The 25,804-nt window shown below is 53.8% G+C and overlaps 2 protein-coding genes and 1 long non-coding RNA gene across 3 annotated transcripts in view; 1 reads left to right on the top strand and 2 right to left on the bottom strand.

Moving 5' to 3' along the window:
* Positions 1-1,677: 1,677 nt before the first annotated feature.
* GPX3 (glutathione peroxidase 3) lies at positions 1,678-10,481 on the top strand. Its single transcript, XM_077768997.1, has 5 exons — positions 1,678-1,826; positions 6,772-6,925; positions 8,393-8,510; positions 8,953-9,052; positions 9,443-10,481. Exons 1-5 carry the CDS (start codon positions 1,740-1,742, stop codon positions 9,662-9,664), a joined length of 681 nt encoding a protein of 226 aa, XP_077625123.1. The 5' UTR covers positions 1,678-1,739; the 3' UTR covers positions 9,665-10,481.
* A 537-nt stretch (positions 10,482-11,018) lies between these two features.
* On the bottom strand, positions 11,019-14,012 carry LOC144235447 (uncharacterized). The gene is made up of 2 exons (XR_013336212.1): positions 13,911-14,012; positions 11,019-11,784 (listed from the first exon to the last, which is right to left on the bottom strand). It is a non-coding gene; the product is annotated as an uncharacterized LOC144235447 (long non-coding RNA).
* A 1,017-nt stretch (positions 14,013-15,029) lies between these two features.
* The window catches only part of TNIP1 (TNFAIP3 interacting protein 1), a 48,580-nt gene continuing 37,805 nt past the window's right edge, over positions 15,030-25,804 (bottom strand). Inside the window, exons 9-16 of the mRNA XM_077769049.1 lie at positions 25,107-25,196; positions 23,369-23,434; positions 23,076-23,207; positions 20,166-20,294; positions 17,596-17,727; positions 16,451-16,576; positions 15,904-15,969; positions 15,030-15,182 (exon numbers count right to left, since the gene is read on the bottom strand). Of these exons, the coding sequence (XP_077625175.1) occupies positions 15,030-15,182; positions 15,904-15,969; positions 16,451-16,576; positions 17,596-17,727; positions 20,166-20,294; positions 23,076-23,207; positions 23,369-23,434; positions 25,107-25,196 (894 nt within the window). The remainder of the gene's footprint in view (positions 15,183-15,903; positions 15,970-16,450; positions 16,577-17,595; positions 17,728-20,165; positions 20,295-23,075; positions 23,208-23,368; positions 23,435-25,106; positions 25,197-25,804) is intronic.

The raw sequence follows: 25,804 nt of genomic DNA, 5'->3' as shown, positions 1-25,804 counted from the left end.
GTGCCCACTTGCCTCATCCGAGTCCTGGATCTGTTGGACACACCTTGAGGGCAGAGATTGTAACTTCCAGAAAACTTTCTGACATCTCTCATGGTGTTAACATGATGCGAGGCACATATTTTTAGGGTCGTGAGATGCCTGCTAATGATAATGAACAATGGGTCTCTGACAGACTGCTAGGGATACAGACATTTTTGTATCTTTGGGTAATTATGACCTTCAAAAGGCAACAGAACAAAGTGGAGAGTGCCTGACATTGAAGTCTAGAGATCTTGATTCTGCTTCCCTCTCTGCCACCAATTTACCGTGGGAACTTGGACAAATTGTTCTCCATCTCTAGGCCTCAGTGAAATGAGGTGGTTGAATAACATTTATTGAGCACATAATCTGTGTCAGTCACTGTTCAAATGCTTCTGCGCTTCACCTCATTTAAATACTTTCTGGCCTTCAAGTTTCCCTTTCCTTCAATAGGCTGCGATTTGAAGTAAGAGAAACTTTACGGAGAACATGGGACTTGAGACAGAACTTCCAGATTTCCATGTGGACAATATCTTCCATTACAGTAAAGGCATGCTATCTCAAGGCACTTCTTCACTGAAGACAGAGAATCCTCTGCCTCAGAATCATGTTCGAAACATGTTGGAAGGCAGATTCTCGGCCTCTGCTCTTGGAGACTCTAATACCGTGATTCTGAAGTGAGGCCTGGGAATCTGTGCTATAAGCTTCCCAGGTGATTCTGGTAGTCGGGCAGATTTGGGAATGCACTGAACCCAACACATTCCCCTATCTATGAACAGGACCATACGAAGACAGCCCAGACCTAGAGCTACCTGACTTCATCAACAGTTATCTCCAAGCAGAGAAATGAATTATTTGATTGATTAATGCAACAGATATTAAGCACCTGTGTTCTAGGCCCTGTGCCAGGTGGAGATTATGGTCCCTATGCTCAAGTTCTAGGCCGGTCACTTATTTTAGAAGCAAGTCATCTAGCCAGAACCAGGAGGTCTTCAGGAGGTCAACAACCAGTCCATCGTTATGCAGTTGGGTAAACCAAGTCCCAGAGGGGAAAAGCAACAAGACTACACAGTGAGTAAACGTGTTTTCTGGCCCCACATGAGCTTGGAGAAGTATCCCAGAGTTCTCTCCAGGAGAGGGCTGCAATCAAAATCCGTGGGCACCCACTGTTTGCTTCTTAAGCACTAAGCCTGCATGGAGCAAATGTTCCTGAAGACTCACTTCAGATCTTGCAGACATTTCTAATCTTCAACATCCCTTCAACAGGAATGGGGAAAAGAGGAACGAGGGCGCACCACAGGTGTTTCAAAATCTAGGAGTAAGAAATGCTTCCTAGGATTGAGCCTTGCATTAGTTCTTCAGTGCTATTTAAAGCCCTTTCCCCTGGCTGTGCTGGAGGATATTGTGCCTGCCTCCTCCTGCACTTCAGAGCCGAAAGAAGAGGGGGCCTGCCTCATGGGTTCACCAGGACCAGCTCCCATCTCTGCCCAGACTTGCTTATGTCACTGTCGCCTGGAGCCCGGGGAGGAGAAGGAGGGTAAATTGTGCCCGCCCCTGAAATGCTAGCCGCCCTGCGATTGGCTACAGGGACTCCAGCCCGGCCGCGGATTGGTCATCGCTGAGGGCTTGAAAGGTGGCTGAGAGCGTCGGACACCTCAGACGGCGGTGGCCCGGGATCCGACCGCGTCTCAGGCGAGCCCGAGACGCGCCCCCAGCCCGCCATGGCCCGCCTGCTGCGGGCGTCCTGTCTTCTCTCCCTGCTCCTGGCTGGCTTCGTCCCGCCGAGCCGGGGGCAGGAGAAGTCGAAGGTGAGTGAGCCTCCGGGGTAGGGGGCCTGGCGGGATGAGCAGAGACCCCAGGTGTCCATTTCTCGGTGGCGAGGCACCCCTCTTCCCAGGCTTACCTCCAGAAGGACAACACCTAGTGCGGGGACCCTGAACTCCGGTTCCTCTCCGCCGCCGGGACCCCCCCACCCGGAGCGCAGGTCTCCACAGTTCCATCTATGGGAGATCTGGGCGCCCCCGGTGGGCACAATGAATAGGGAGGAGGGGCATTCTCGCCGAGCTGACCCCTTCTGCCCCACAGCTGCCTCAGAGTCGCCTTGCTGCATGCATGCCGCGACTGTCTTCAGTTACTCCCCTCCGGTCGGGCCTGTAGGGGGCGGGGGCGCAGAGACTTGGGGGGTTTGGCTGCGGAGATTCCCCGGGGTGACTGACAGACGAGGAGAAAGGGAAGGAGCTGGGTGGTCCCCAGTCTTGAAGGACTGTGGTGGGGGCTTTTCTAGCCCAAGAATTAACGCAGGTAGAAAGCCCACCTGATTCTAGGGTGTTGGTAGAGGACATAGAGATTGTGACAGAAAGCGCTCTGAACTGGCAGTGCACACCACTCAGAACCCTGGCTAGATCCTCCGTTCTGGGCCTCAGTTTCTCTATATGCGGGGACAAGCATGGAGGGTGGTCAGGGGCACAATGAAGCTGATGGTTTCAGAGAGGATGCTTGGAGAAGCTGCAAAATCCACATGCCGTTCCTTGAAGGCCTGGGCAGAGTTCTGGGGGAGCCTCACTACCCACACCCACTGCCCATGGTGGCCTGAGCAAAGCCTTAGCTACGGTGGGGATGCTGAGGCCAGGAGTGGGGTGACCCAGCGTCCTTATCTCCTTGGACAGTATACGCCAAGGTAGGCCCAGTAGACCTTCTTCTTCAGGGTGGGAGGTTGAAACCAGGCAGAGGGATAGACACAAAGAGAGATTTCTGTCTGTACCCTCCCAACATCACACACACACACACACACACACACACACACCCCACATGCTTGTGTAAGCTCAAGAAGAGCTTTGAGCTTCTGTGTTTCTAAAATCTTCTGGGCCTTTGTTTTAATATCTTAGGAGTTCATAATTCTATTTCCAAAGTTCTATCCACTGTTCAGTTAGCCCATTCCAAGCACAGGGTTCCTTCTGTACATTTCTATCCCCTTATCCTGTCCTCAGGTAAATCCTATTCAGTTGGCTTCTCTTTGGAGTAAGCCTAGAAATTGGATGGCTATGAAGCCACTGCTCCCATGCCTCCTCCTTTGTATCCATCCCTGTTCATTATCCCCAACTCAACAGGCATTTTCCAGGGCAGGGATGGGACTGAGTTTCAGGATTGTAGTGTGGTGTAGAGGTACAGGTAGGTAGGCCAGCACCATGGAGTCAGTCATTTACCCTCAGTTTGGGGAGAGCCAGAGAAGAGAAGACTGGGCCCTGACTCAAGAAGGCCAGGGTAAGAATATAGGCCCCATGAATAACTCATCATAGCCATGTGTTGTCTGCAAAACTCTGGGGAGTAGGTGGATTTGGAGAGAACAGGATGCGTTTGGTCTAGAGAAGTCTTAGGGTGAGATATGATCCTATCAGATGCAACCAGCTAGGACTTGCTGGCTAACGACAGGCTGGACATACGCATCTCTCCTCCCAGGGCCTTAGAGAGTCAAAATGTCATAGCTCTGGATTCGAAGACTCAACCACCTACCTACCCCCCAACTCCAGGGCCAAGGGATAGGACGGGGGGCATGTGAGGAATGGGATGGACAGTAGGTGACAGCCTCAAAGGGATGTCTGCCTCCTCCCAGTTCAAATGGGGGAGCTGGATAACAAAGGGAATCCTCCTTTCCTGGCTATGTCCCCTCCCCAGTCCATCCTAAAGCTCCCCAAGCTCCTTGTACTTGCTGTGCAGAAGGACTTTGCAGAAGCTGAAGAGGGTAACAGCTGCTGACGTGCGTGGGATCCTAGTAACCGCTGGTTTCTAGGTGACTAAAGCAGGCAGAGAGAGTCATGGAACCACAGGCTGACAGAGCTAAAGAGCCCTTAAGACAGCACTGAATCTGAGCCTATCTGACAGGCGAGGGGCCAGAGCCCCGCAGAAGGGAAAGGAGTGCTGACACAGTACCGAGGCCCTGGCGGGGCCCAGAGCTCAGGTCTCCAGCCCCCAGGCCAGGTCTCCTTTCATAGCACCACAGTGACGGGAGTGGTAGATGGAAGAGGAGAAAGACCCAAGACCAGCAACCCAAGCCAGCCGGCGTCCTGGCCAAGACCCCCTCCAGCTCCCAAGCCACCAGCCGCTCTCCTGTCTCATCCAACCACGGCAGGCCTGAGGCACTTGCACTGCCTCTCCCCACCATCCCCTCTGGCCTCCCTGTTTAAGGTGCAGGGCTCTGGCATTCATGGGCCCAGAGGAGGGAAGGGGGCTCACAGGTCACATAGGGACTGATCAGCAGTGCTCAGTGGTGAGCACAGGCCACGGCTTCCACCACCATAGGGCCACCCTCTGACCCCCATCAGTCTGAATCCACAACCCTGGCCTCACTGTCCGCAGTAGAAAGCTTGGAAGCTTTGTCATCACCCCTCCTCCTAGAGAGACCTCTTGCACAGTGCACCATCTTCTTTGCGCTGCCTGGGGGACACCAAAGACCTCTGCACAATAACATAGGACCATCAGGGCCCTTTACCCTAGCTGCAGGCAGAATAATCAGTATCCCTTGATGTGAGGATTTGTCTCCAAGAGGTCTTCCAGCCTTCTTTGATCTGCCTATAGATTCTCACAGCCATTTTGGGAGGCAGGTGGTACTATCCTCTCCTGTCAGTTGACTGAGGCTCAGAGAGTAAAATTGGCTCACTTTCCCTGGGGCCCCAGAACCAACAAAGTCTAAAACCTAGTCACAGAGGAGATTCCTCTTACCCTACCCCCAGCCCAAAGGTGTGCCCAGAAGCTGATCCTCCTGGTGTTTACAAGCTTTCATTATTTAGACAACCTCTTGGCTTTTGTTCTCTCCATTTCCCAGAAATTGTCGTTGGAGTAGGGTGGAGTTTTGGAAGAGGTGGTGAGGCGTGTAGGGAGGCCTTGCCTTCTGGCCGCTAGACCTCTGTGTCAGCTGGGCTATGTTTGTCGTGCGCTGGTTGTCTGTATTTTGTGGTGGAACTGACCCAACTGGGGCCAAGGAGGCCCAGGGGCTAGAGGAATGTTGAGCGTAGTTCTCAAGCCTGTCTCCAGCACCCACCAGAAGTCACGGGGCATGGAACATCAGACTTCTGGAAAGCAGGGAATTTGCATCGAAGCCAAGAAGAGAGCTTGCAGCTCTCAGGGATTGGCTTGTTGGAGGGAGCCCTGCCTCGTCTGGCTCAGCAGGCCTGCGGCATCTTCCAGACAGAGGGTGGCTTTTCCGTACTGTCCTGGGTCCACACCCTGCTAAGCCAGATGACTCTCTTTGCCCAGCTGGGCCCAGGTACCTCGACTCAACAGGAAGTCTTCCTGGTTGATGGGGAGGAGAGGGTGTGTATTGGCCTCTCTAACTCCAACCGTCTCTGTCTCTCCTGTCTATAATGGTCTATGATGGTGGTTTGCACTTCATTTTTAAGAAAAAATTTTTTTAATGTTTTATTTATTTCTGAGAGAGAGACAGAGAGAGACAGAGACAGAGACAGCCAGCATAAGCAGGGGAGGGTCAGAGAGAGGGAGATACAGAATATGAATCAGCTCCACGCTCTGAGCTGGCTGTCAGCACAGAGCCCGATGCGGGGCTCGAACCCATGAACCATGAGATCATGACCTGAGCCGAAGTTGGACACCCAACTGAAGTTGGACACCCAGCTGAAGTGGGACACCTACCCAGGCGCCCCTGCACTTCATTTGTTTTATTGTCTTGCGACCCCTCTCCTACGACATCAGGGCCAGAGATTTCCTGCTACAGTGGTGGCAGCATTTTCCTTTCCTGTCATGACCAGACCGGCTGCTGATTGCGTTATTGATGCCAAGACACCCTTTCAAGAGTAGACCCAGATTTTCGCAGTCTGTCCCAGAGCCAGGGCGGACAGAGAGAGGAGTCTGATGCAATGTCGTGCTGGCTGGCAGGGATCCCACTCCTCCTCTCCTGATAGTGACGCTGACAAGTCATCAGGGTTGATCATACCTGGTCCAGTTCGAGGTTCTCATCTTATGAAAGAGGAAACTGAGACCCAGTGAAGAGAAAGGGCTAGAGCCAGACCACACAGGGCGTTAGTAGCAGAGCTGGATGGGGACTCCAGGTCCCCCATCTCAGAGTCCATTGTTCACTACTTGTTCTGGAGGTCGACTGGCAGGGGGGCAGCAAAGAGGAATGCATAGTGATCGTCACAACTACACACTCGCAGGGAACGTCTCATATGTGCCAGGCACTGCCTCTTTCCCCTTGCCACGGCACCAAATCCTCCCAGCATGCCTTTCCCCTTCCTGGATCCTCGCACTGCCCTGGTTTATAGCTACTGCCTAGGCTTCCCAGTCCTCCAGATTTGGGACTTCCAAATCACCCCTCTTCACACTGTCACTTCCCCCTTTGTGTTCAGTCCCTCCTCCACAATGCCTTGTTCAGGCCCACATCATCACCTACCTGGCTGGTTGCAGTGGCCAGGCCAGGAGCCTCCATCAGCACCCAGTAACGCCACCACCAGCACCAGCATGGTCTCCCTCCGAGCCTGGCAAATGTTTACAAATTGGCATGCGAGGTTGAAGTAATGGTCACAGTAAGTAATCCTCCAGGTTTCCAAACACTCACCAGATAGATTAAGTGCTTTCATAATCATTACTTTGCATAAGGAACTAGAGCTCGGTTCTGGTCCACTCTGGAGTGGTCTTGGGCAAGTCATTCTCCCTCATTGGTATCTTTTATTATCTTAAAAATGGAGATGCCAGGTTCCCTTGCAGCTCTAACCGCTCCCTGGTGCTGGTCTTCCTCTGTTCCAGACGGACTGCCATGCTGGCGTGAGCGGCACTATCTATGAGTACGGAGCCCTCACCATCGATGGGGAGGAGTACATCCCTTTTAAACAGTATGCTGGCAAATACATCCTGTTTGTCAACGTGGCCAGCTACTGAGGCCTGACAGGCCAGTACGTTGGTAAGAGCCCACCTCCCTTCCCTACTCTGGGGCTGTTTCTGCCAGTGGGACACATTTCAATCATAGGAGCGTTTTTGATGCAAGCGGAATGGGGTGACCGTGATCATGAGATTCCAAACTGTGTATCCCAGATCTACTGTGTTCCGTGTTTTTAAAAAATTTTTCAATGTTTTTATTTACTTTTGAGAGACTGAGAGACAGAGCACGATCGGGGAGGGGCAGAGAGAGAAAGAGGGAAACGAATCCGAAGCAGGCTCCAGGCTCTGAGCTGTCAGCACAGAGTCTGACGCAGGGTTCAGACTCACGAACCGTGAGATCATGACCTGAGCCGAAGTCAGACGCTTAACCAACTGAGCCACCCAGGGACCCCTGTGTTCCATGTTTTTGCGGAGATGATTATATAAGCCCAGGGTCTGATCACCTTCGGACATGTTCTAGAAGATTCCCAGTTATCCTTCATCCCTGGGTGCCTCAACTGCCCTGAAAGTAGAGAAGGAAGAGCTTTGTTTTGTAGCTGGAGGGTCCCTTCACTGGAGTAAGAAGTGGTAGCTTTATCCTGCTGAGAATTTCCCATCTGCCCTCGTACTTCTCCTGGCCCCTATCTGGAAAGCAGGCAGTTGGGCTGAGGCCCCCCGTTGCGTGGCAGTGGCAGTATGAGGTGTTTCACCGAGATTTCATGATCCTCGTATCCTCACTCCTTTCTTAGCTGGGGCAGAGTAAACAGCCTGGGGGAACAGGCAGGCCAAAGGCGTCTGACAGTACCCACAGGAAAATGCTTTGGGGCTGAGCAGTCTGCTGATGGGGCTGCGGGAAGCAAGGGCAATCTGACCCTGAATGTCCGCCTGGCCGTCTCGGGCAAGTTCCTGGATGTGGAATGACAGCAGGCTGGATGGCTCAGTGGGCACTGGGTGCTCTGTCTAGAATGCTTCCATCTAGCCCTTGGAACAGAGCAGAGTGTTTGTGCAAGAGATGGGCTGGGTGCTGCCACTGCAGAGAGGCCAGGTGCACTGAGGGAAGTGGGGAGCTGGGCCAAGGCCTTCCTTTGGTCCTCAAACTGCCAGAGTATAGGAGGATTGTGGTGGCCCCGCCCACCCCTTCCCCAGGAAGTCCTCTGCCTTCTGCCCAGGGATGTATGGCTCTTGCTCTAAGAAACTCAATCCTGACAGTCCTGCAGGAGCCCTCAGCTTACTGGCCCAGTGGCAGTGGGCAGTTGACTGACTACTGATTTGAGGAAGGGTATTGCTCTTACTTCTCCCCAAACCTCCAACCCAACCAAGATTGGAGTCAGGAGAATGGGACTTGCATCCCAGCACTGCCACACTCCCTGGGCGATCTTGGGCAAGGCCCGTCCCCTGTCAGGCCTCAGTGATTTCAGCTATACAGTGGGAGAGCAGGTGGAGTGGCACGGAAGATGTGGGGCTCCTTGATAGGATACCTTCATCTCTGCCCTCTTTTTCCCTGGCCCAGAACTGAATGCACTACAGGAAGAGCTTGCACCATTTGGTCTGGTCATTCTGGGCTTCCCCTGCAACCAATTCGGCAAACAGGAACCAGGAGAGAACTCGGAAATCCTCCTCAGCCTCAAGTGAGTGCTTGCCTGGTGTCCTGAGGAAGCTCCTCCGAGAAAGCACAGCCCACCCTGTGCCGCAGCCTAGGCACCAGGCAGCTCTTGCGCTGGCCCCTACTCGTGACAGATGCTTAGACACCCAGAGCTCTGCTCCCCTTCCAGGAGCCCCATTCAGTGGAATGAATGGAAGAGGGGTCAGGGACAGGGATGACTGCATGTGAGTGCATGATGGGATGGCAGAGGTGGGGAGGGGGAGAGTGTAGGCAGGGACAGGGTTACTTAGGAGGTACCACGCTGGAAAAAGCAGCTCACAGATCCATACTCCGCCTATGCCCATTCAAGATCAGCTCCAGCTGCCTGCTGTGGAATAAAATCCAGATTCCCAACACCCCCTCCCTTCTTGTAGTTTCTGGGCTCTATGCCCATCTCCTTGGGACCCACATAAGAATATTCTTTGTAGGCATGTCCGACCAGGTGGGGGCTTCGTCCCCAATTTCCAGCTCTTTGAGAAAGGGGATGTGAATGGGGAGAAAGAGCAGAAGTTCTACACGTTCCTGAAGGTGAGTCTCTCCACCCAGCTGACACTGGCTCTGGACAGGGCTGCAGCCCCTCCCGCTCTAGCCCATGCACAGACAGGCCCGTGCCACCCTCCCCTGCTTCTGGGGCTGGGAGGAATCTCATCGCATCTATCATTCCAACCGTAAGACTTTGCAGACACTAGGATCTCAACAGCCCATTTTATAGATAAGGCCCAAGCAGGGCCCCCCAAGTGATCAGCTAAGAGTCTTACAAGCTGCTAAAGCCAAAGCCAGCCCTAGGATGCCACTTTCATCTCCCAAATGGTGCTCTTTTCTCAGTGCCAGGCTGTTCTCCTACCTGCCAGGAAGGCCCCGGGTGGGAGGCGGGAAGGGCCCCGCCCAGGCTTGACACTACTCTCATCCCTGCTGCAGAACTCATGCCCACCCACCTCAGAGCTCCTGGGCTCACCTAACCGCCTCTTCTGGGAACCCATGAAGGTTCATGACATCCGCTGGAACTTCGAGAAGTTCCTGGTGGGGCCAGATGGCATACCCATCATGCGCTGGTACCACCGGACCACGGTCAGCACTGTCAAGATGGACATCCTGGCCTACATGAGGCGGCAGGCAGCCCTGACTGTTAAGGGGAAGTAAATCAGGCCTGCCCCACCCCGTGTCCACCCTGCAGGGGCTGGGGAGGGACTCTGTTCAGGAAGGAGTCCATTTCTCTGACCACACCACACTCCCACCATAGACCCCTTACTAATACAAAAACGTGTGCGTACAATTGTTGTCTACTGCTGCGCACGTGGGTGTCCGCACACGTGCCTACAGGTGTGCGTGACCATGTGTGCGCAGGAGTGTACAGCCACCTGCGTCTACCTGCGCGAATACGGGGGACATGAACCGTATGTGTGCCCACAGCTGTGTGCCATGGAGAGTGCTGGAGAACTCCCCTTTCTCTCCTGTTCTCTGTCCCAATGAGAACCATGCACTTTCAGTGGAGCCCGAGTTAAAACTAGCTCCAAATCCAACCGTTCAGTTCTGACCTGGACCTCAACCTTGAGGCCAGCATCTCCCACTGCCTCCAAGTATCACCACTGAAGTGCCCAGAAGTTTCTGGGTTTCCCATGCTGCCCAATCTCCATCATGCGGCCTCGCTCCTTCCTGAAGGGCCCTCCAAAGCCCCCTCCCCCACCCCACAGTGCTCCCTGAGTAGCAGAGGCATCGGATGTGGGAGCAAGGGCCATGTCCCTGGGTCAGGGATGGCATCTCTATGAAGGAGGGGCCCGAAGCCCTTGTGGGCGGACCTCCCCTGAGCCTGTCTGAAGGGCCAGCCCTTAGTGCATTCAGGCTGAGGCCCCTGGGCAGGGATGCCACCCCTGCTTTTCTGGAGGATGTGCCCTCTCCCCTCACCCTGGCTCTTGGTGTTAGATTCACCCGTCTTCCCAGTAAAGGCGTTTCTGCAGCAGCTGAGCCTACTGTGGTGCTTCCTGCATGGGGCCTCCCTAGCTGGGGTGGGTGGGAGGGAGCAGCAAGAAGGAAGAAGAAATGGAGGGCGTGCTTTGGGCCCCTGCTGTTTGGCTTCTACCTGGGCCCACTCTGCTTCTCTAACGCAGCATTGGGAGTTTATAAAAGCAGTTCACATCTGCTCTCATTCCCTCCCACAATTCTCCAGGCAGCTGGAGCTGAGATGAAGTGTTCCACTTGACAGGTGAGGAGACTGAGGCTCACAGAAGGGCCAACCCAGTGTCTTCTGGTAGGTGAGGGGCAGGACTGGAATGGAAACTCAGGTCACCTGACTCTCAGCCCAGGTTCTGTCCACTGCCACTGGTGCCCACCCTCGGGGAGGCATGGGGCAGAGCCCAGGGGATATCTGCGGAGAGTCAGGGTGGTGCTCTGGGGACTAGGGGACATGGGGCACAGAGGGAAGAGGCCGGGAAAGCAGCACTCTCACTGCCTGGGAGGGGAACATTAGCCCGGACATAAAGAAACACGAGTCACAGAATACTGATCTTCAACTTGGATTTATGTCCAAGGTTCGTGCAAACAGCTGCTCAGGGCCGGCCAGCCACCCTGATCTGGGCCTCTGACATCACATGCCTCCAGCTGTGGGGCCGGGGATCTGGTTGCTTCACGGTGGGCCCCTCAGCTCACGTGGCTGGCGTGGCACCAGCAAGGATGCCGTGGGTGGAGGCGGAGGGCCGTGCAGCAGAACACCCCGTCATTCTCCTCTGCATCCAGGGGCAAACCTGCCCTTCCCGCAGCTCCTCGGAGGGGAAGGGATGGGCGTGGGGGCAGGTCCTGCTACTATGGAGCTTAAAGCAAAAAGTAACACACACATCAACTGAACGTGGTTCCCAGAGAGGCCGGAACCACTTCTGGGGAAGTTTTGAAAGGAAGGGGTCTCGGGTGCACCCCACGCTTGAGACTGATGTCCCCTGGTGCTTCTGCAAAGCATGGCAGGTTGAAGTCGGATGAGGCCTCTCTCCACTGGGTGGCAGGGTGGTGAGTTTCTCCTGGTCACTCTGCAGGAGGGCCCCAAATGGAAGCCTTCTGGGTGGAGCCTCTCCAGCCTGTAAACAGTTCAGGTCGGGCTGGGCCACAAGCTGGTGGCCCATCAGACTCCCATCCGGCCGGGGCTCTGGCCGCACGGAGAATGTGGCCTCTAGTTTTCCAGTAATCTGAGATCAGGTGGCTCTGCAAGGCGAAGGTGGAGCCAAGTGACATCATCTGGTCTCACTGAGGCCCCTCACGGTCATTTTTCGTAGACTCTAAATAAAGAAAAATGTTAAGGACTTTAAAAGATGATATGATACAGTAGATTCCAAAGGCCGATGGAAACCAGTAAGTAGTGATGAATGTAACAGCTAGAGTTTACTGAGTGCCAGGCCCTGGGCTAGTGTCTGAGGTATACCTGTCACTCAGTCCTTGTACAGCCCCGTGAAGCAGGCAGATTATAAGCCCTTTATGGAGGAGGGAGTAGGGGCGCAGAGAGAATTTTTAAAATGTGCCCAAACTTCCAGATCTAGGAAGTGTCTGAGCTTAGCCAGTCTGGCTCGAGATCCCAGAGGTGGAGAAGTTCTGGGAGGAGACAGCCCTGCCCACTTGCCCCCCATCACAGCAGCCTCTAGGGCTCTGTGGGGAACCACGAGCAAAGGGCTGACCAGCGCAATGCCTCCTCCCAGCCACTGTATCACCCAAACCACGCTGCCTCCACGCCAGCCTGCCATCTCCGCAAGGGGCACCTTCCCTGAGGGGCACTCTGTCTTTTTTTTTCCCCTAATGTTCTATTTATTTCTGAGAGAGAGAGAGAGAGAGAGAGAGAGAGAGAGAGAGAGAGACAGCGTGAGCAGGGGAGGGTCAGAGAGAGAGGGAGACACAGAATCTGAAACAGGCTCCAGGCTCTGAGCTAGCTGTCAGCACAGAGCCCAACGCGGGGCTTGAACCCACAAACCGCAAGATCATGACCTGAGCCGAAGTCGGACGCTTAGCTGACTGAGCCACCCAGGCGCCCCAGGGGTATTGTGTCTCTTGGCACAGCCACTACCCTTAGACAGCGCCTCTTTGTGCCGGGAAGGACTCAGCCTTCCTGACGCTCACACCCATGGAAGGCTGTACCTTCTGTCCCACACAGCCTTGCAGAAAGTACTGGCTGTCACTAAGGACCCAGAGTCCTCCTGTGACCAGTGAGCAAAACTTCAGTCCCCAACTGTTATGGCAAACGCCATGAGATGACAGAGCTTTTCAAAATGCAACTCTAGGGGCGCCTGGGTGGCTCAGTCAGTTGAGCTTGGGTCACGATCCTAGAGTCAAGGGATCAAGCCCCATATCAGGCTTTGCACTGAACATGGAGCCTTCTTGAGCTTCTCTCTCTCCCTCTGCCCCTCTCCCCCAATCGCACGCGCTCTCTCTCTCTCTCAAATAAATTAAAAACAAAACAAAATGCAAATCTAATCTGTCATGGCACTGTGCTTTAAACATGTCTGAGGAAGGGCGCCTGGGTGGCTCAGTCAGCTGGGCATCTGACTTTGGCTCAGGTCATAATCTCACATCTTGTGGGTGTGAGCCCCACATTTGGCTCTGTGCTGACAGCTCAGAGCCTGGAGCCTGCTTCCGATTCTGTCTCCCTTGCTCTCTGCCCCTCCCCTGCTCGCACTCTGTCTCTCTCAAATAAACATTAAAAAAAATAATAAAAAATAAACATGTCCAAGGAATCCACATCATCTCTGGAATAAAGCCTAGCCCCATGCCATGGTCTGCACGTCCCTGCATGGGCTGGACTCGCCTCCCTCCCTGACCTTGCCTCGCCCGCCTCTCCTTCCCCGTCTTGTTCTTGGCTCCTCCAGTCTATTCCTGATCCTCCAGTGTGCTTCCTCCCTTCCTCCAAGGCCTATGTACTTGTCATTTTTCTGTGAGGACACCCTCCACTGTCACCTCTTCACCTAGCTAACTCCATGTATTCTGAGGGACTTGACTCAAACATCACTGCCCCGAGTCCAGGTCAGGCTCCTGTTACCTGCTCTTCTTCCTTCAGGGCACCTGAGTGCAGGTGAAGGCCCATTTGTGTGATTTCTCTGGTGTCCGTTTTATTCCTTTCGGCCTCCCTCCCTAGACAGTAAGCTCCGTAGGGGCAGAGAGCGTACCTGTTTCTACTCACTCGGTTCCCCTGGCAGCCAGCACAGTGCCCGGCGTTTAGATACCACTCGAATGAATGAATGGCTTCAATCCCCTCACCCTGCAGTCACCTCCCACCCTCGCAACACTGTTCTGGAAAGTGAGGCCTCTCCTCCACCAAGATCAGAAGGTGGTGACGTCATCCCCAAATTGGGGCCCGCCTGGCACGTAAGAAGTTATCTCCCCAAGGGGAAGACAACACCCTGTACCAGCTCACACTCACCTGGTTCCACAGGCCTGGCTGGGGGCAAGTCCATCACTTGGGAGCTCTGATTACGCATCCCTCCACAGGGCGGCCGCCAGGTATACTCTGGCTACAACAGAACCGGAGCTTAGTAATCGATAATCAAGCCCGCCAGGTATAGTAGCAGCTACCCCGCCAGCATGGCACTCAACACACATGAATCTAGTGCGGCTGAATCGTCACAACAACCCAGGCTACCATGTCCACTGTACAGGTAAGGAAACCTGAGGCTCAGAGGGGGTAAGAAACGTGTTGAAGGTCATCTGGCCAAGAAAGTGGCCCAGGGGGTGCCTGAGTGGCTCAGCTGGTTAAGCGTCTGACTCCTGATTTCAGGCCATGATCTCCTAGTCATGAGATTGAGCCCAGCGTCTCTCTCTGCCCCTCCCCACCCCATTCCCGCTCTCTCTTTTAAAATAAAAATAAATACTCCCTTAAAAAAAAAAAAAGAAAGAAAGAAAACCAAGTGGCCAAGCTTGGACTGAGGTCTCTATATAAGCCCAGAGCCAGTCTCCTAAGCCCCACACCCGACTCTAGGGTTAAGAAGATGTGTAAGGACTGGGTGTAGCAGAAGTGAGAAGGACTGCCAGGCAAGAGGTAATGTCATCATCCAGGTGGGGGCAGGGATGCCTGAGCAGGACTGTGGCAGAAGGATGGAGACGGTGGGGCTAGGCGACAGCAGCTTTTTAGAAAAAGAATGATAAGCAAGGAAGAAAAAGGAAAGCAAGAAGGGCAGGGAAGTGGGGGGAGGGGAAGGAAGGGAAATTGAAAAGGGGAAAAGAGAAGGAAAAGCAAAGCAGAGGATGCACAGTGAGGACCCGGTACCCAGTTGCAAGTGAAAGTTCTAAGAAAAAGTTAAACGCGAAGTCTGATACCCCTGGCCTGCTTGGCTGGAGGGAGTCTTCCTTCCTGTCCTGACCTCTGAGCCTTTCTGTCCAGAACAATGACCCTAGAAGCTTTGGGCTGGGGAGTCCCGCCAGGCTCTGGACATCTGCCTGTACGCCACGGTGCTGTTCAGCAAAGGGCCAAGCATGCAGGTTCAAACCCCCTCACTTGACCCTGCCCTTCTGGAAAGGGTGTGGGGCGGCCTGTGTGTGTGTGCTAGAGAGAAGGAGGGACANGGGGGTAGCGGATCTGGGACCAGTCCTCGAAGCCGTGGTGTGGGACCATGGCTGGCATGGGTGTGTAGGCGTACGGATAGGCCCCGCAGACGTGCTCTGGGTGGGGTTCCATGTGGTAGCGCTCCGCTGAGGCCTGTAAGCAATGCTCATGTCTGACTCTAGCCCGGGGCAGGCTGCACGGGCCATCCCCCACGACACCGGTCTCCTCTCCCTTTCTCTATCCAGAACCTTAGTTTGCTGAAGGCCGGGAGGTGGGCACTGATGGCTCTACACGGACACAGATGGCTGGTTTATGGGTACAGGAAGCTGGTACCGGGGCACAGATGGCTGGTACATAGACACAGATGACTGGGTACCTGGGCACAGATGGCTGGTTTATGGGTACGGGAAGCTGGTACCCAGGCACAGATGACTGGGTGTATAATCACAGAAGGCTGGTACCTGGGCACAGGTGGCTGGTATATGGGCACGGGAAGCTGGTACCCAGGCACAGATGGCTGGTTTATGAGTATGGGAAGCTGGTATATGGGTTTGGAAAGCTGGTACATGGGCACAGGAAGCTGGTACATGGGTACAGGAAGCTGGTACATGGGCACAGGAAGCTGGTACATGGACACAGAAGGCTGGCACATGGGCATGGGAAGCTGGTACATGGGCACAGAATAACAATAATGACATCTAACATGTCCCGAGCACTCAGTCTGTATGAAGTGCTGTTCTAAGTGCTTTGCCTGCGTTACCTCATTAAATCATTGGACACCTGAGCAAACACTGCCTCTCCCCTCAGACTATATATAGGTCCCTAACGAAGGTAAGAGAAGGTAAGTGCTGCTTCCTCCCTCAAGCCTCCTCACCTTTGCTTTCCTCTTCTGCTGTTTGAGGGCTTCTTTTGTCTTCTCCTCATCTTTGAATGCTTTGAGCTGAGAGAAGGAGGGAGGGAGAGAAGACTTGGTGCAGGTGCTCCCTGGCCAGGCCGGGACCCAGGGCCTAAGCCACTCTCGGCTGCCTGCCTGGCTCGGCCCCAGGGAAGGGCCTGGGGGGAGGGGAAGGCCTCTGTGGGGCAGAGCAGAGCCCAGGCTGGTGGCTGCAAGTCAGGCCTGCTCTCTGTGGGTGGTCTGAGCACAGGTCTGGAGAGCTCACATGGGCCTCCCGTTGATCTGCTTCCCTGTTAGTGTCCTTTAGTTCCATTCTGTGACAGAGGAGGTGGCTCTGATTGTGGAGGCCAGAGTTAAAGGTCAGAGACGGGAAGGGACTTGCTGAGGACCACAGAAATTTGGTAGCAGAGCTGGGAGAAAACCAGCGAGGGTCCTGACTTCCATTCTCACCAGGGACCCTCCACACCCCCCTCCCCGCCCCATGAGGACAGGCCAGCTGCCCCTCCCTCCGTCCAGCCGTTCCCACCTGGGCATTGGACAGGGTGACCTGGGCCTGTAGTTTCTCCACCTGCTTCTTCAGCTCTTCCTTCTCCTCATTCATGCGTTCTCGATCACTGCGCTCCCTCTGGAAGTCTTCCTCAAAGATCTTCACCTGCAGGGGAGTGGAGGGGAGGAGGGCGGAGTGGAGGTGAGGATGAGGGGCTCAGACTGCCTACCCCCGCTCACAGTCATCGTGAGGAGGGGAATGAGTGCGCCTCTGGCTTCCTAGCCCCCACTTCTGAGAGAGAGGCTCTGGGTCCCTCTATTTCTTATTCCGGGCTTCAACACAGGCTTTATTTAAACAAGGTATCTGTGGCCTTAAAAAAAAAATGGAGAACGTCACAAGCCCCCAACCAGTCCAATCCTGCTAAGGCGCGGCCACAGGACCGGAGCGTGGGTGTGGGACTGGACTTGGTCTCCTGGCTCCGAGAGCAGAGGACCCACAGGGCTCTCCCAGGCTGTGGGGGTGCCCTAGCCCAGAAGGGGCTGGGGTGGCTCCCCGCCTCTGCGCCTGCAGTTTCACATCCCACTGCAGATCAGCGAGACGCTGTCTGAGTTAGAGATGGTTTAGGAGGCTCCAAATCACAGCATCCAATAGAAACATGTGGGAGAGCTCTAGCCTTTCCAATTCCCTTTGGCCCTTCGGTGCCCCGCAGGGAGAGAGTCTGTGTTCATGCTAGCATGTCTTCAACACCTTTCTAGTACTTACTAATTTCCCTTCCCTTCCCTCGAAGTTCAGACTCAAGTTCAGAGTCTTCATTAGGCCAGGTTATCCAGCTAGAGTTTAAGAACACTGTTTTGCTTTTACTGTATTGCTTATGGTGACTTTCTATTGGTGGCAAATAATAAAGCATTTTTCATTTATAGTATTGTCATAAAGTTTGTTTTCAAATACACTTATTGAAAGCAATGTATTTAAAATTTATTTTTAAAATACTAGGTAGATAATAGCACAGCTGGGGTACAGAGATAGTTAAATCAAAAAGATGACAGAGTGACCTAGTTAGGGATACAGTGCTGGGAAGGATAGACCTCCAGAATGTGGGCTACTAATTACNCCCCCAGGCTCCTCTGGAATGTTCCAGCTCCCCACTCAGCGCCCCCTACCTGACCTCCACCTCTTGGGCTCACCTGCTGTTTTAGCAATTCATTCTGCGTGACCAGCTCCTGTTTCCTTAGGAGGCCACCGGCTCCTTCTGGGCCCCCAAATGCAGTTGGTGGAGAGGAGGGGGAGGCCTGGATGCTCAGTGCTTCCTCCAGGGCCTGGGATCGAGAAGAGAGGAGACAGACCCATCAGCAAGAGCCCTGGAAGTCAGGCCCCTTTGGAGAGGTCACCTTCACCTTCAGTGACCCCCTTCCTGATAAGAGTGACAATAATGGCCACCCCCAGTACCACTTAATAAATGCTACCCTATTCAATTCATTTACACTGTACACATAGCATTTCTCTGGATCCTCTCCCCAGTCCTAGGAAGAAAAGACTATGATCATCACTCCCACTGGACAGATGTGAAAACTGAGGTTCAGAAACCTGAAGTGATCTGTCCAAAGTCACACAGCTTATAAGTAGGCTAGATGGGGGTCCTCATCTCTCCTTCCCCAGGCAGGTGCGGCTCAGTTCCTAGCATCCAGACCTGGGCAGACTATTAGGTTCTTTGGGGGAAGCGCCCACATCCTCAACAACTGTCCTGCCCTCAGAATTTTCAGCTTCCCAAACCCCTGGCTACCAAGCAACTCTTCTATAGTTAGATTAGACTGGATTTTAACTTTGACTTATTTAATACTTTGCCTTTCTAAGCCTGGAAATGGGCTGAAACAGCACCAAAGAACATTTTGAAAACTAAAAAAAAAAAAAAAGCACCCTTTTCTACCATGCTCACAGAATACTTTCCTGTATGAAAACAGTGTGCTCCCACCTTCTTAAAAAGGTCTCTATTAGCTGATGTTCTCCTTCAGCTTGGTGGACATGTTCCTTGAGAACTCCGGAACCCTGCTCACCACTGGCCACCTCATCGCCACTCGCACTTAGCCTGGAACCCTGCTCACCACCGGCCACCTCATCGCCACCCGCACTTAGCCCCTGGGGCATCGGCGCTTCCGCTCGCCATGCATTAGCAGTGCCCACAGTGCCTCCCTAGACGGTGGGGAGTAAGGAAGACCTTCCCCAGCTTGGACCTGGGCCCCCACTCGGTCTCCTTGACTTTCCCAGAAACCCAAGGAAACCGCTGAGCCAGAGTAAGCCCAGGATGCTGCAAGGGCAAGTTAGGACTCCGCTGTATCCTCCTACTCCACCTGCCTATGTTTTATTATTAATATTTTTTAATCTTTTGATGTTTATTTTTGAGAGAGAGAGAGAGAGAGAGACAGAGAGAGGGCATGAGCAGGGGAGGAGGAGAGAAAAAGAGACACAGAATCTGAGCTGTGAGCACAGAGCCTGATGCGGGCTTGAACTCACAGGCCATGAGATCCTGACCTGAGCTGAAGACAGACACTTAACAATGCCACCCAGGCGGCCCTCCATCTATATTTTAGATGAGAAGACTGAGGTCCAGGGACAGGGAGGGACGTGTGTGAGGTCACAAGCAAAGCACGTCACTTGCCTCGCATCAGTCACCCACACCCGTGTCTCTGTCCCCAGCTATGCCAGGGAAACTTGATCCCGTCTGAGTCATCTCCGTGATCTGCCACTATGTACAACACTGTGCCTGGATTTAGACCCCAAGCCCCCCAGTTCAGGACAGGTCATTCTTTCCTCTGAGAATAGGTCCCAGGGCCCCCCAGACTTGGCACAATCAATGCTTATCAACTCCAAAACCAAATGGAAAGGGTTACCCTAACAGGGCTGCAGCCAAACTCACGCCAGAGCCGCTGTGAGCCCGGTCAGGCGGCAGGAGGGAGAGGAAGAGAGCCAGGCAAGGAGGAAAAGATGAAAGAGAGACAACTCCAGGCCCTCAGAGAACTTGTCTCTTCCGAAAAGGAGGCCTTCAATGCTTCCTCTGGTCAGTGCACAACTTTAACCCCTGTGCTGGAAGGTGGGTGGGTCTCGAAGGCGTCCAAAACTGAGACTCAGAGAGGCTGGACTGGCTAAGCTAGGAAAGGAACCGGCCTGCCCCCTGCCCCCTCGCCTTGGCCCAAAGCAGCAGGTTTCTGCTTTAATACCTGGCCTCCACCCAAGCACCACACTCCCCGGGTCCCAATTCTCAAGGGCAGGAACCCTCAGGCTGTGCTCAGCTGTGTCCTGAGCTTGCGCTTGGTGCCAGGCACTGGAGGTACATATGCTGGTGAAGATGAGTACCTCCCCCCACCAGAGACAGACCATTAAACAGGCAATCACAAGAAGAGACCAGAAGGGGAATTCAAGAAGGTTCTGGTGCTTTAGGAACACAGAATGAGTTCCAGGGAGGGCCTGCAGAGGAAGTGGTGTTAGAACTGAGCCTGAATGATGAGCGACGAGCAGAGTGGGGCCCTGTGAGGAAAGGGCTCGCCCAAGGGCCTGGCAGTTGAAGGGAGCACAGGCACATGCCAGGGCTGGCCACTCGGCACTCGGGGAGGGGGAGGCAAAGACAGCGGGAGCCGCGAGGCTGCGCGGAGGCCCTCAGCACAGCTTGCTGACCCAGGGGTCACCCCTCCTGACTGGGGGGCTGGGGTCCTGGCGGTGGGGGGAATGTTGCATCTGGGCTCAGGGAGGCCTGTGTGCCCACCTTGTTGAGTCGCTGGATCTCCTTTTCCTGGTACTCTCGCTGCCGGGTGAGTGGACTCAGCTGATCCTGCAGGTACTTGACCTTCTGGCGCAGCTCCTTGGCCTCTGCTGTCAGCTGCTCCTTGTCGGTCTGCAGGGGATACGGGGTTGATAAGCCGGGAACCCCTCTGTGAAGCCTGGGCTCCCCGCACTTCCTGCCCACCCTCTCAGCCGCGCCTCCTCTCCACCACTCCCTCAGAAGTCCCCGCAATGCTCATGTGAAGGCACCATGCAAGGCCCCCCGACATCAGAGCCGCGAGGCCCATAAGGTCCTGTCCTCAAGGAAAAGGCAGTTGGGTTGAGTGAAAGACCTTGGGTTCTGACGCCAGTTCCTCTGCCAACGAGCTGAGACCTTGGCCACTGTCATGGTACTCTCTGGTTTTATGCTCACCTATCTACCATGCGTAGGGGGTTCTTTTTTTTTTTTTTAAATATTTTTTTTTCCCCAAATGTTTTATTTATTTCTAGGAGAGAGAGAGAGAGACAGCGTGAGCAGGGGAGGGTCAGAGAGAGAGGGAGTCACAGACTGAAACAGGCTCCAGGCTCTGAGCTGGCAGTCAGCACAGAACCCGACGCGGGGCTCGAACCCACGAACCGTGAGATCATGACCTAAGCGAAAGTCGGACGCTTAACCGACTAAGCCACCCAGGCGCCCCTAGGGGGTTCTTTTTTATGTTTATCTTAAAAACTGGAGGGAGAAAATGTGAGTGGGGAGAGGGGAAGAGACGGAGTCGGACAGAGGATCCAAAGTGGGCTCCGCAATGACAGCAGAGAGCCCGATGAGGGGCTTGAACTTACAAACCATGAGATAGTGACCTGAGCTGAAGCGAACACTTAACTGACTGGGCTGCCCAGGCATGCCAGGTAGGGGAGGTTCTTAATGTGAGTCACAGATGGGCGTCAGGAGGTCTGAGAGCCCTAAAACAGGATGCAAAATTTTGTCTGTGCAATTTTCTAGGGAGAAAAGCCATAGTGTCCATGAGAATCGCATAGGAGTCTTCTGTGATACCCAGAAAGTGACAAACCACTGAGAATCTCTAAAAGACCTTTTAGTTCTTACAGTCTCTAAGCCTAGAGGAGAGAGGGGCCTTAAAGAAAGGAATGCAGCATACAAGGCAGAGAGCATTCCTCCACAGAGAAACAAAGTTCTGTGAGGTTCAAAGAAAGGGCATCACAGCTGAGAAGAAACCAGGGAAGGCTTCCAGGTGGAAGCACTGCTCCCACACCCACTACGGAACAGGCAGGGCTCCTTCACCGCAGAGGGCCACAGATGGCTTGGTCTTTAGAGCGCACCAGATCTTAGCCCCTCCGTGTGACGGAAAATGAATGTCCAGGGAAGGGAGGGGACTCATTGAAGGCCACACACACAGTGAGCTGGGGCCAGAACCCAGGTCTCCTAATTCCAGGGCTCCCTCTGCCTTTGCAAGTCAAAGGCATTGCTTCAAATAGGGGAGGTCAGCCAGAGATCCGGGAGGGCAGCGCTGGGCAGAGCTCAGGGGAGGTGTTCTGGATTCCTACTCGAGAGGCTCCACGATTAGCATGGCCTCTATCACCACGTGTCCCTATCACAGGGCCATGCTTTGTCTTGCGACATCCTACCTCCCCCCAGCTAATGGGGGACTGTCCCATGCCAAGGACTTATTTCGCCTACTGATATGAGCTGGGGGAAGGGACCAAAGAGCCAGGGGTCTGGCTGATGGTCACAGGCGGGACGGCGCTTGGAGAAAAGCCTGGCAGTGTCGTCCCTAACACACACACCTTCAAGTCAAGGGCTAGTCACTGAGGCAGGTGGACCCCTCAGCTAAAGCCCCTGGGTGTCACATGCTGACACGGGGAACTCTGAAACGCAATTCATATTGAAAACGTCCATTTCTAAGCCAGGCAAAAGCAGCCTGTGCCCAGTGCCCATGAACGGGATGACACTGTGATATCGATACGATCTTCTGAGGGTCTGGGGGTCAACTGGCCTTTCCCCTTCAAGCTGTCCCAGGATCCTGGGGCGCTTTGGCTGCTGTCAGCCACACACCACCCGGCCCCATACTATTTCTCCTGGTCTCCCTGATCCCTGTAACTCCTCCTGTGGTACTTTAACACACCTCTATTTATTTGCTTCTGTAATGAGCTGTTTAGCGTTTGTTTCCCACCAAGGGCAGGACTGGTCTGTTTGCTGCGGACTCTCTGTGCCCAGCACAGTGCCAAGTGCACACTGTGCTGAGTAGTCACTCGAAGTGTGAAGAAAGGAAGCCCCTGCCTAATGTCTTAGCCGCCCCGCCCCCAAACAGCCATCACTACCCCAAACAGCAGCCCAGCCCCAGCAAGTGTACCAGAGCAGTCTGTGTGTGTCTCTTAATTCACTCTGTGCTTCCCTGTACAGCTCCCTCATCCATAAGATCGTACGTGAACAAAAAGCTCTTCTGCATGCGGGCGCCTCGGTGGCTCAGTCGGTTAAGCGTCAGACTTTGGCTCAGGTCATGATCTCATGGTTCGTGGGTTCGAGCCCCATATTGGGTGGGCTCTTTGCTGGCGGTGCAGACCCTGCTTGGGATTCTCTCCCTCTCCCTTGCTCTCTGCCCCTCCCTCACACTCTCTCAAAATAAATAAACTTAATAAAAAGCTCTTCTACATGAAAACACGAAAATACCCTGGAAAGCAATGCTAATTCAATCTCCTCACTTTTCAGATGGGAAACGTGGCATCGGAGAGGAAAGTGCTTTTGCCGATGGCCCCATAGCCCTGGGCACTGGAGGCAGAGATGGGGCCCCCAGGTCTCCCACTCCAGCCCCTGGCCCCTTTACTTCACGGAGTTCTCGGCTAATGAGGCAGGGAGAGCAGCCTCCCGAGCAGAAGCTGCAGGGACCAGCAGTCAACTCGCCTCCTCCATTTCAATCTTGGACTTGGCCAGGAGGAGCTTTCGGTCAAAGTCACGCTGCTTCTGCTCCCGCTCAGCCTCCAGGTCAGTCACCTGCTTCTGTAGGTCTGCCAGCTTCTGGCGCAGCTCTGTGATCTGGGTTCAAAGGCAGAGAGGGGGAGTGCGTGAGGGAAGGGGTGAACCTCGAAGGTTCAGAGCTCCTGAGAAGGAAGCAGCAGGCAGGAGACCAGGGACGCCCCAACCCCACAGCGAGGAACCTGGGGTTCACAGCCTGAGTTCCCCTGACCCCCCAGTACCTTCTGCTCGTACTGCTGCTTCATGGACCGGAAATGCTGGTCCCACTGCTTGTTCACTTCGAGGAGCTGTGGAGAGAGGCTGCGGTTAGCAAGGGAAGGTGGCGAAGGAACAGAGGGACAACTCCACGCAGACCAGCCGTGTGTGTGTGAGGACGGTGGCCACGGACACTGCCTCAAACCCTCTCTTCTCGGAAATTCAGGCTTCCCCAAGGAGGAACCTTTACCAGCTGCTATATTTTATCCTTGCCGGGTTAGCAAGATGAGCAGCAAAGGAGCATTATATAACTTGGGGGTACAACTGCAGAGCACATGTGCAACCGTGATTTGCCATATGCATTAGAACAGCTCCTCAGGGAAGAAAAACAATCCTACATCATTAACCACAAAAAACAATGGGGGAAGGTATCCCAATTTCAGACACAGTAACATGATAAAGAGTACTCAGAACTGGAGAAATGTATGTTTTGTACAAAAATATCCTCANTGCTCACGCTCAATCTCTCTCTCTCTCTCTCTCTCTCTCTCTCTCTCTCTCTCTCCTGGGAATAAAATTTAAAAAAAAAAAATATCCTCAAAGATACAGTTAATTTCAAAGGAGAAAAGAAAAACAGTAATCTGCAATGCAGTATATAGAATATAATTTTTCTGTTTTTAAAAAAAATTTTAATGTTTATTTATTTTTTAAAGAGAAAGAGACAGAGTGCAAGCAGGGGAGGGGCAGAGAGAGAGGGAGACACAGACTCTGAAGCAGGCTCCAGGCTCTGAGCTGTCAGCACAGAGCCCGACATGGGGCTTGAACTCATGAACTGTGAGATCATGACCTGAGCCAAAGTCAGACACTTAACCAACTGAGCCACCCAGGTGCCCCATTTTTCTGCTTATTTTTAAAAATAGTGTATGAGTTGTTAAGTACATAATAGAATGTAGGACTGCGCCAACTGTGGGCAGGTCTAGGCGGGGAGGTTCTCAGTCTTGTTCCGATGAGCGTCATATTACTTTTGTAATCATAATAAATACCTTACAGCAATACAAAAAGAAAAGTAAAACTGATAGGTACGTAAGCAAAAGACTAATGGAGGCCTGACCTTCGAATGTGCTAGATGGAGGCCCAGGGAGGGCAGCGAGGCCCAGGAATCTGAAGAGGAACCTGGGCTGTGTGGAGAGGAGGACCTAAGAGAATAGACAGGAATCTGGCTTCCGACTCCAGTCTGGAAACACCGGCCTGGGGTGGGGGGTGGAGGAGGGGTATGAGTGACACACAAGGGCATAGCCTCAATCTGGGAGACATCCAGCCGGTTAGAAGCAGGGCTGTAAGGAGGCGTCGGATCTTCTCCTTCTGTGACAGTCCCTTCTTGAACCGGCTACGGGGTGACAGAGGAACCCCATGCTCCCCATTCCTGATGCTGCAGCTTCCCTACCTTATCACAGCCGCCTTCTACCATCCAGGGCTTACCAGGGGAGCCTGCCTAAACTATCCCCCACCGACAATGTTAGGCCATGCCCCAAATGCCACGTCTTCAGAGTGGCCACTCTGGACAGGGGAATGGATCAAGAAAAAAGAACCCAGGACAAGCAGCCAGTCTCTCCCATGGGCAGGTGGTTCAGCAGCCACCAGAGCAACTCGCCTTGGCAATCTGGGACGAGACAAGGGGCCGGGGAGGGCCTTTGTGCTGACAGTCCCGTCCCCAGAGGAGTGGAGGGTCTCCCTTGACCGCCCCCACCCCCTCTGGCCGCCTACCTCAGTGCGCTGCTGCTCCAGCATCTTCACCTTCTTCTCGGCTGCACCCAAGGCCCCGAGCTCTGAGATCTTACCTGCTGTCACGCAAGCCTGGGGGGAGACACAGAGGAGCCTTCAGCAAAGCCTCAAAGAACTACTCTGTCACTCACTCAGTGCATTTACCCAGGGACCCAGCCCTGGGTCTCCCACGTTGCTAATCCACTCGCCGGCCAGGACACCACCACACATCCCCGCCATGACTGAGCCCGCTTTGCAAGGTCTGTCGAGATCACTCTTCCTCCTCCCCTGCCTTCCTGCCCTCCGCTCCCTTCCCACGGCCACTTACTCCCCCGCTCAGACTCTATCTCTAAGGCACTGCCACCTTCCCTCCCCTTTTCTCCCCCAACACACATCAACCAAACGTCTTCTGACCTGGAAGGCAAGAGTCAAAACATTTTATAAAATGTTTACTTGAAGAGCTTTTTAGAAAGATACAGAAATAAAGATGTATGTGTTTGTGTGCTTAGTACCTGTGCGTGTGTTTCCTAGCTCTGTCCTCTGAGAAGGCCTATAGCCATGGCACTCCAGAGGCAATGAGCACGCCCGGGGTCCAGATCTTGGTTTCTAACTGTCCTTCTCTAAAGAAGTAGGGTTCCTTAGAGAAGTGGTTCATTCCAGAGGCACAGAGAACATAAGGAGAGCTTGTGCCAGAAGGTAAG

This window comes from Crocuta crocuta, unplaced genomic scaffold (genome assembly GCF_008692635.1).
Source record: "Crocuta crocuta isolate KB4526 unplaced genomic scaffold, BGI_CrCroc_1.0 scaffold340, whole genome shotgun sequence".
Taxonomy (NCBI): Eukaryota; Metazoa; Chordata; class Mammalia; order Carnivora; family Hyaenidae; genus Crocuta; species Crocuta crocuta.
Note: the sequence above shows the minus strand (reverse complement) of the source record. Positions and strands in the feature narration are given on the sequence as shown.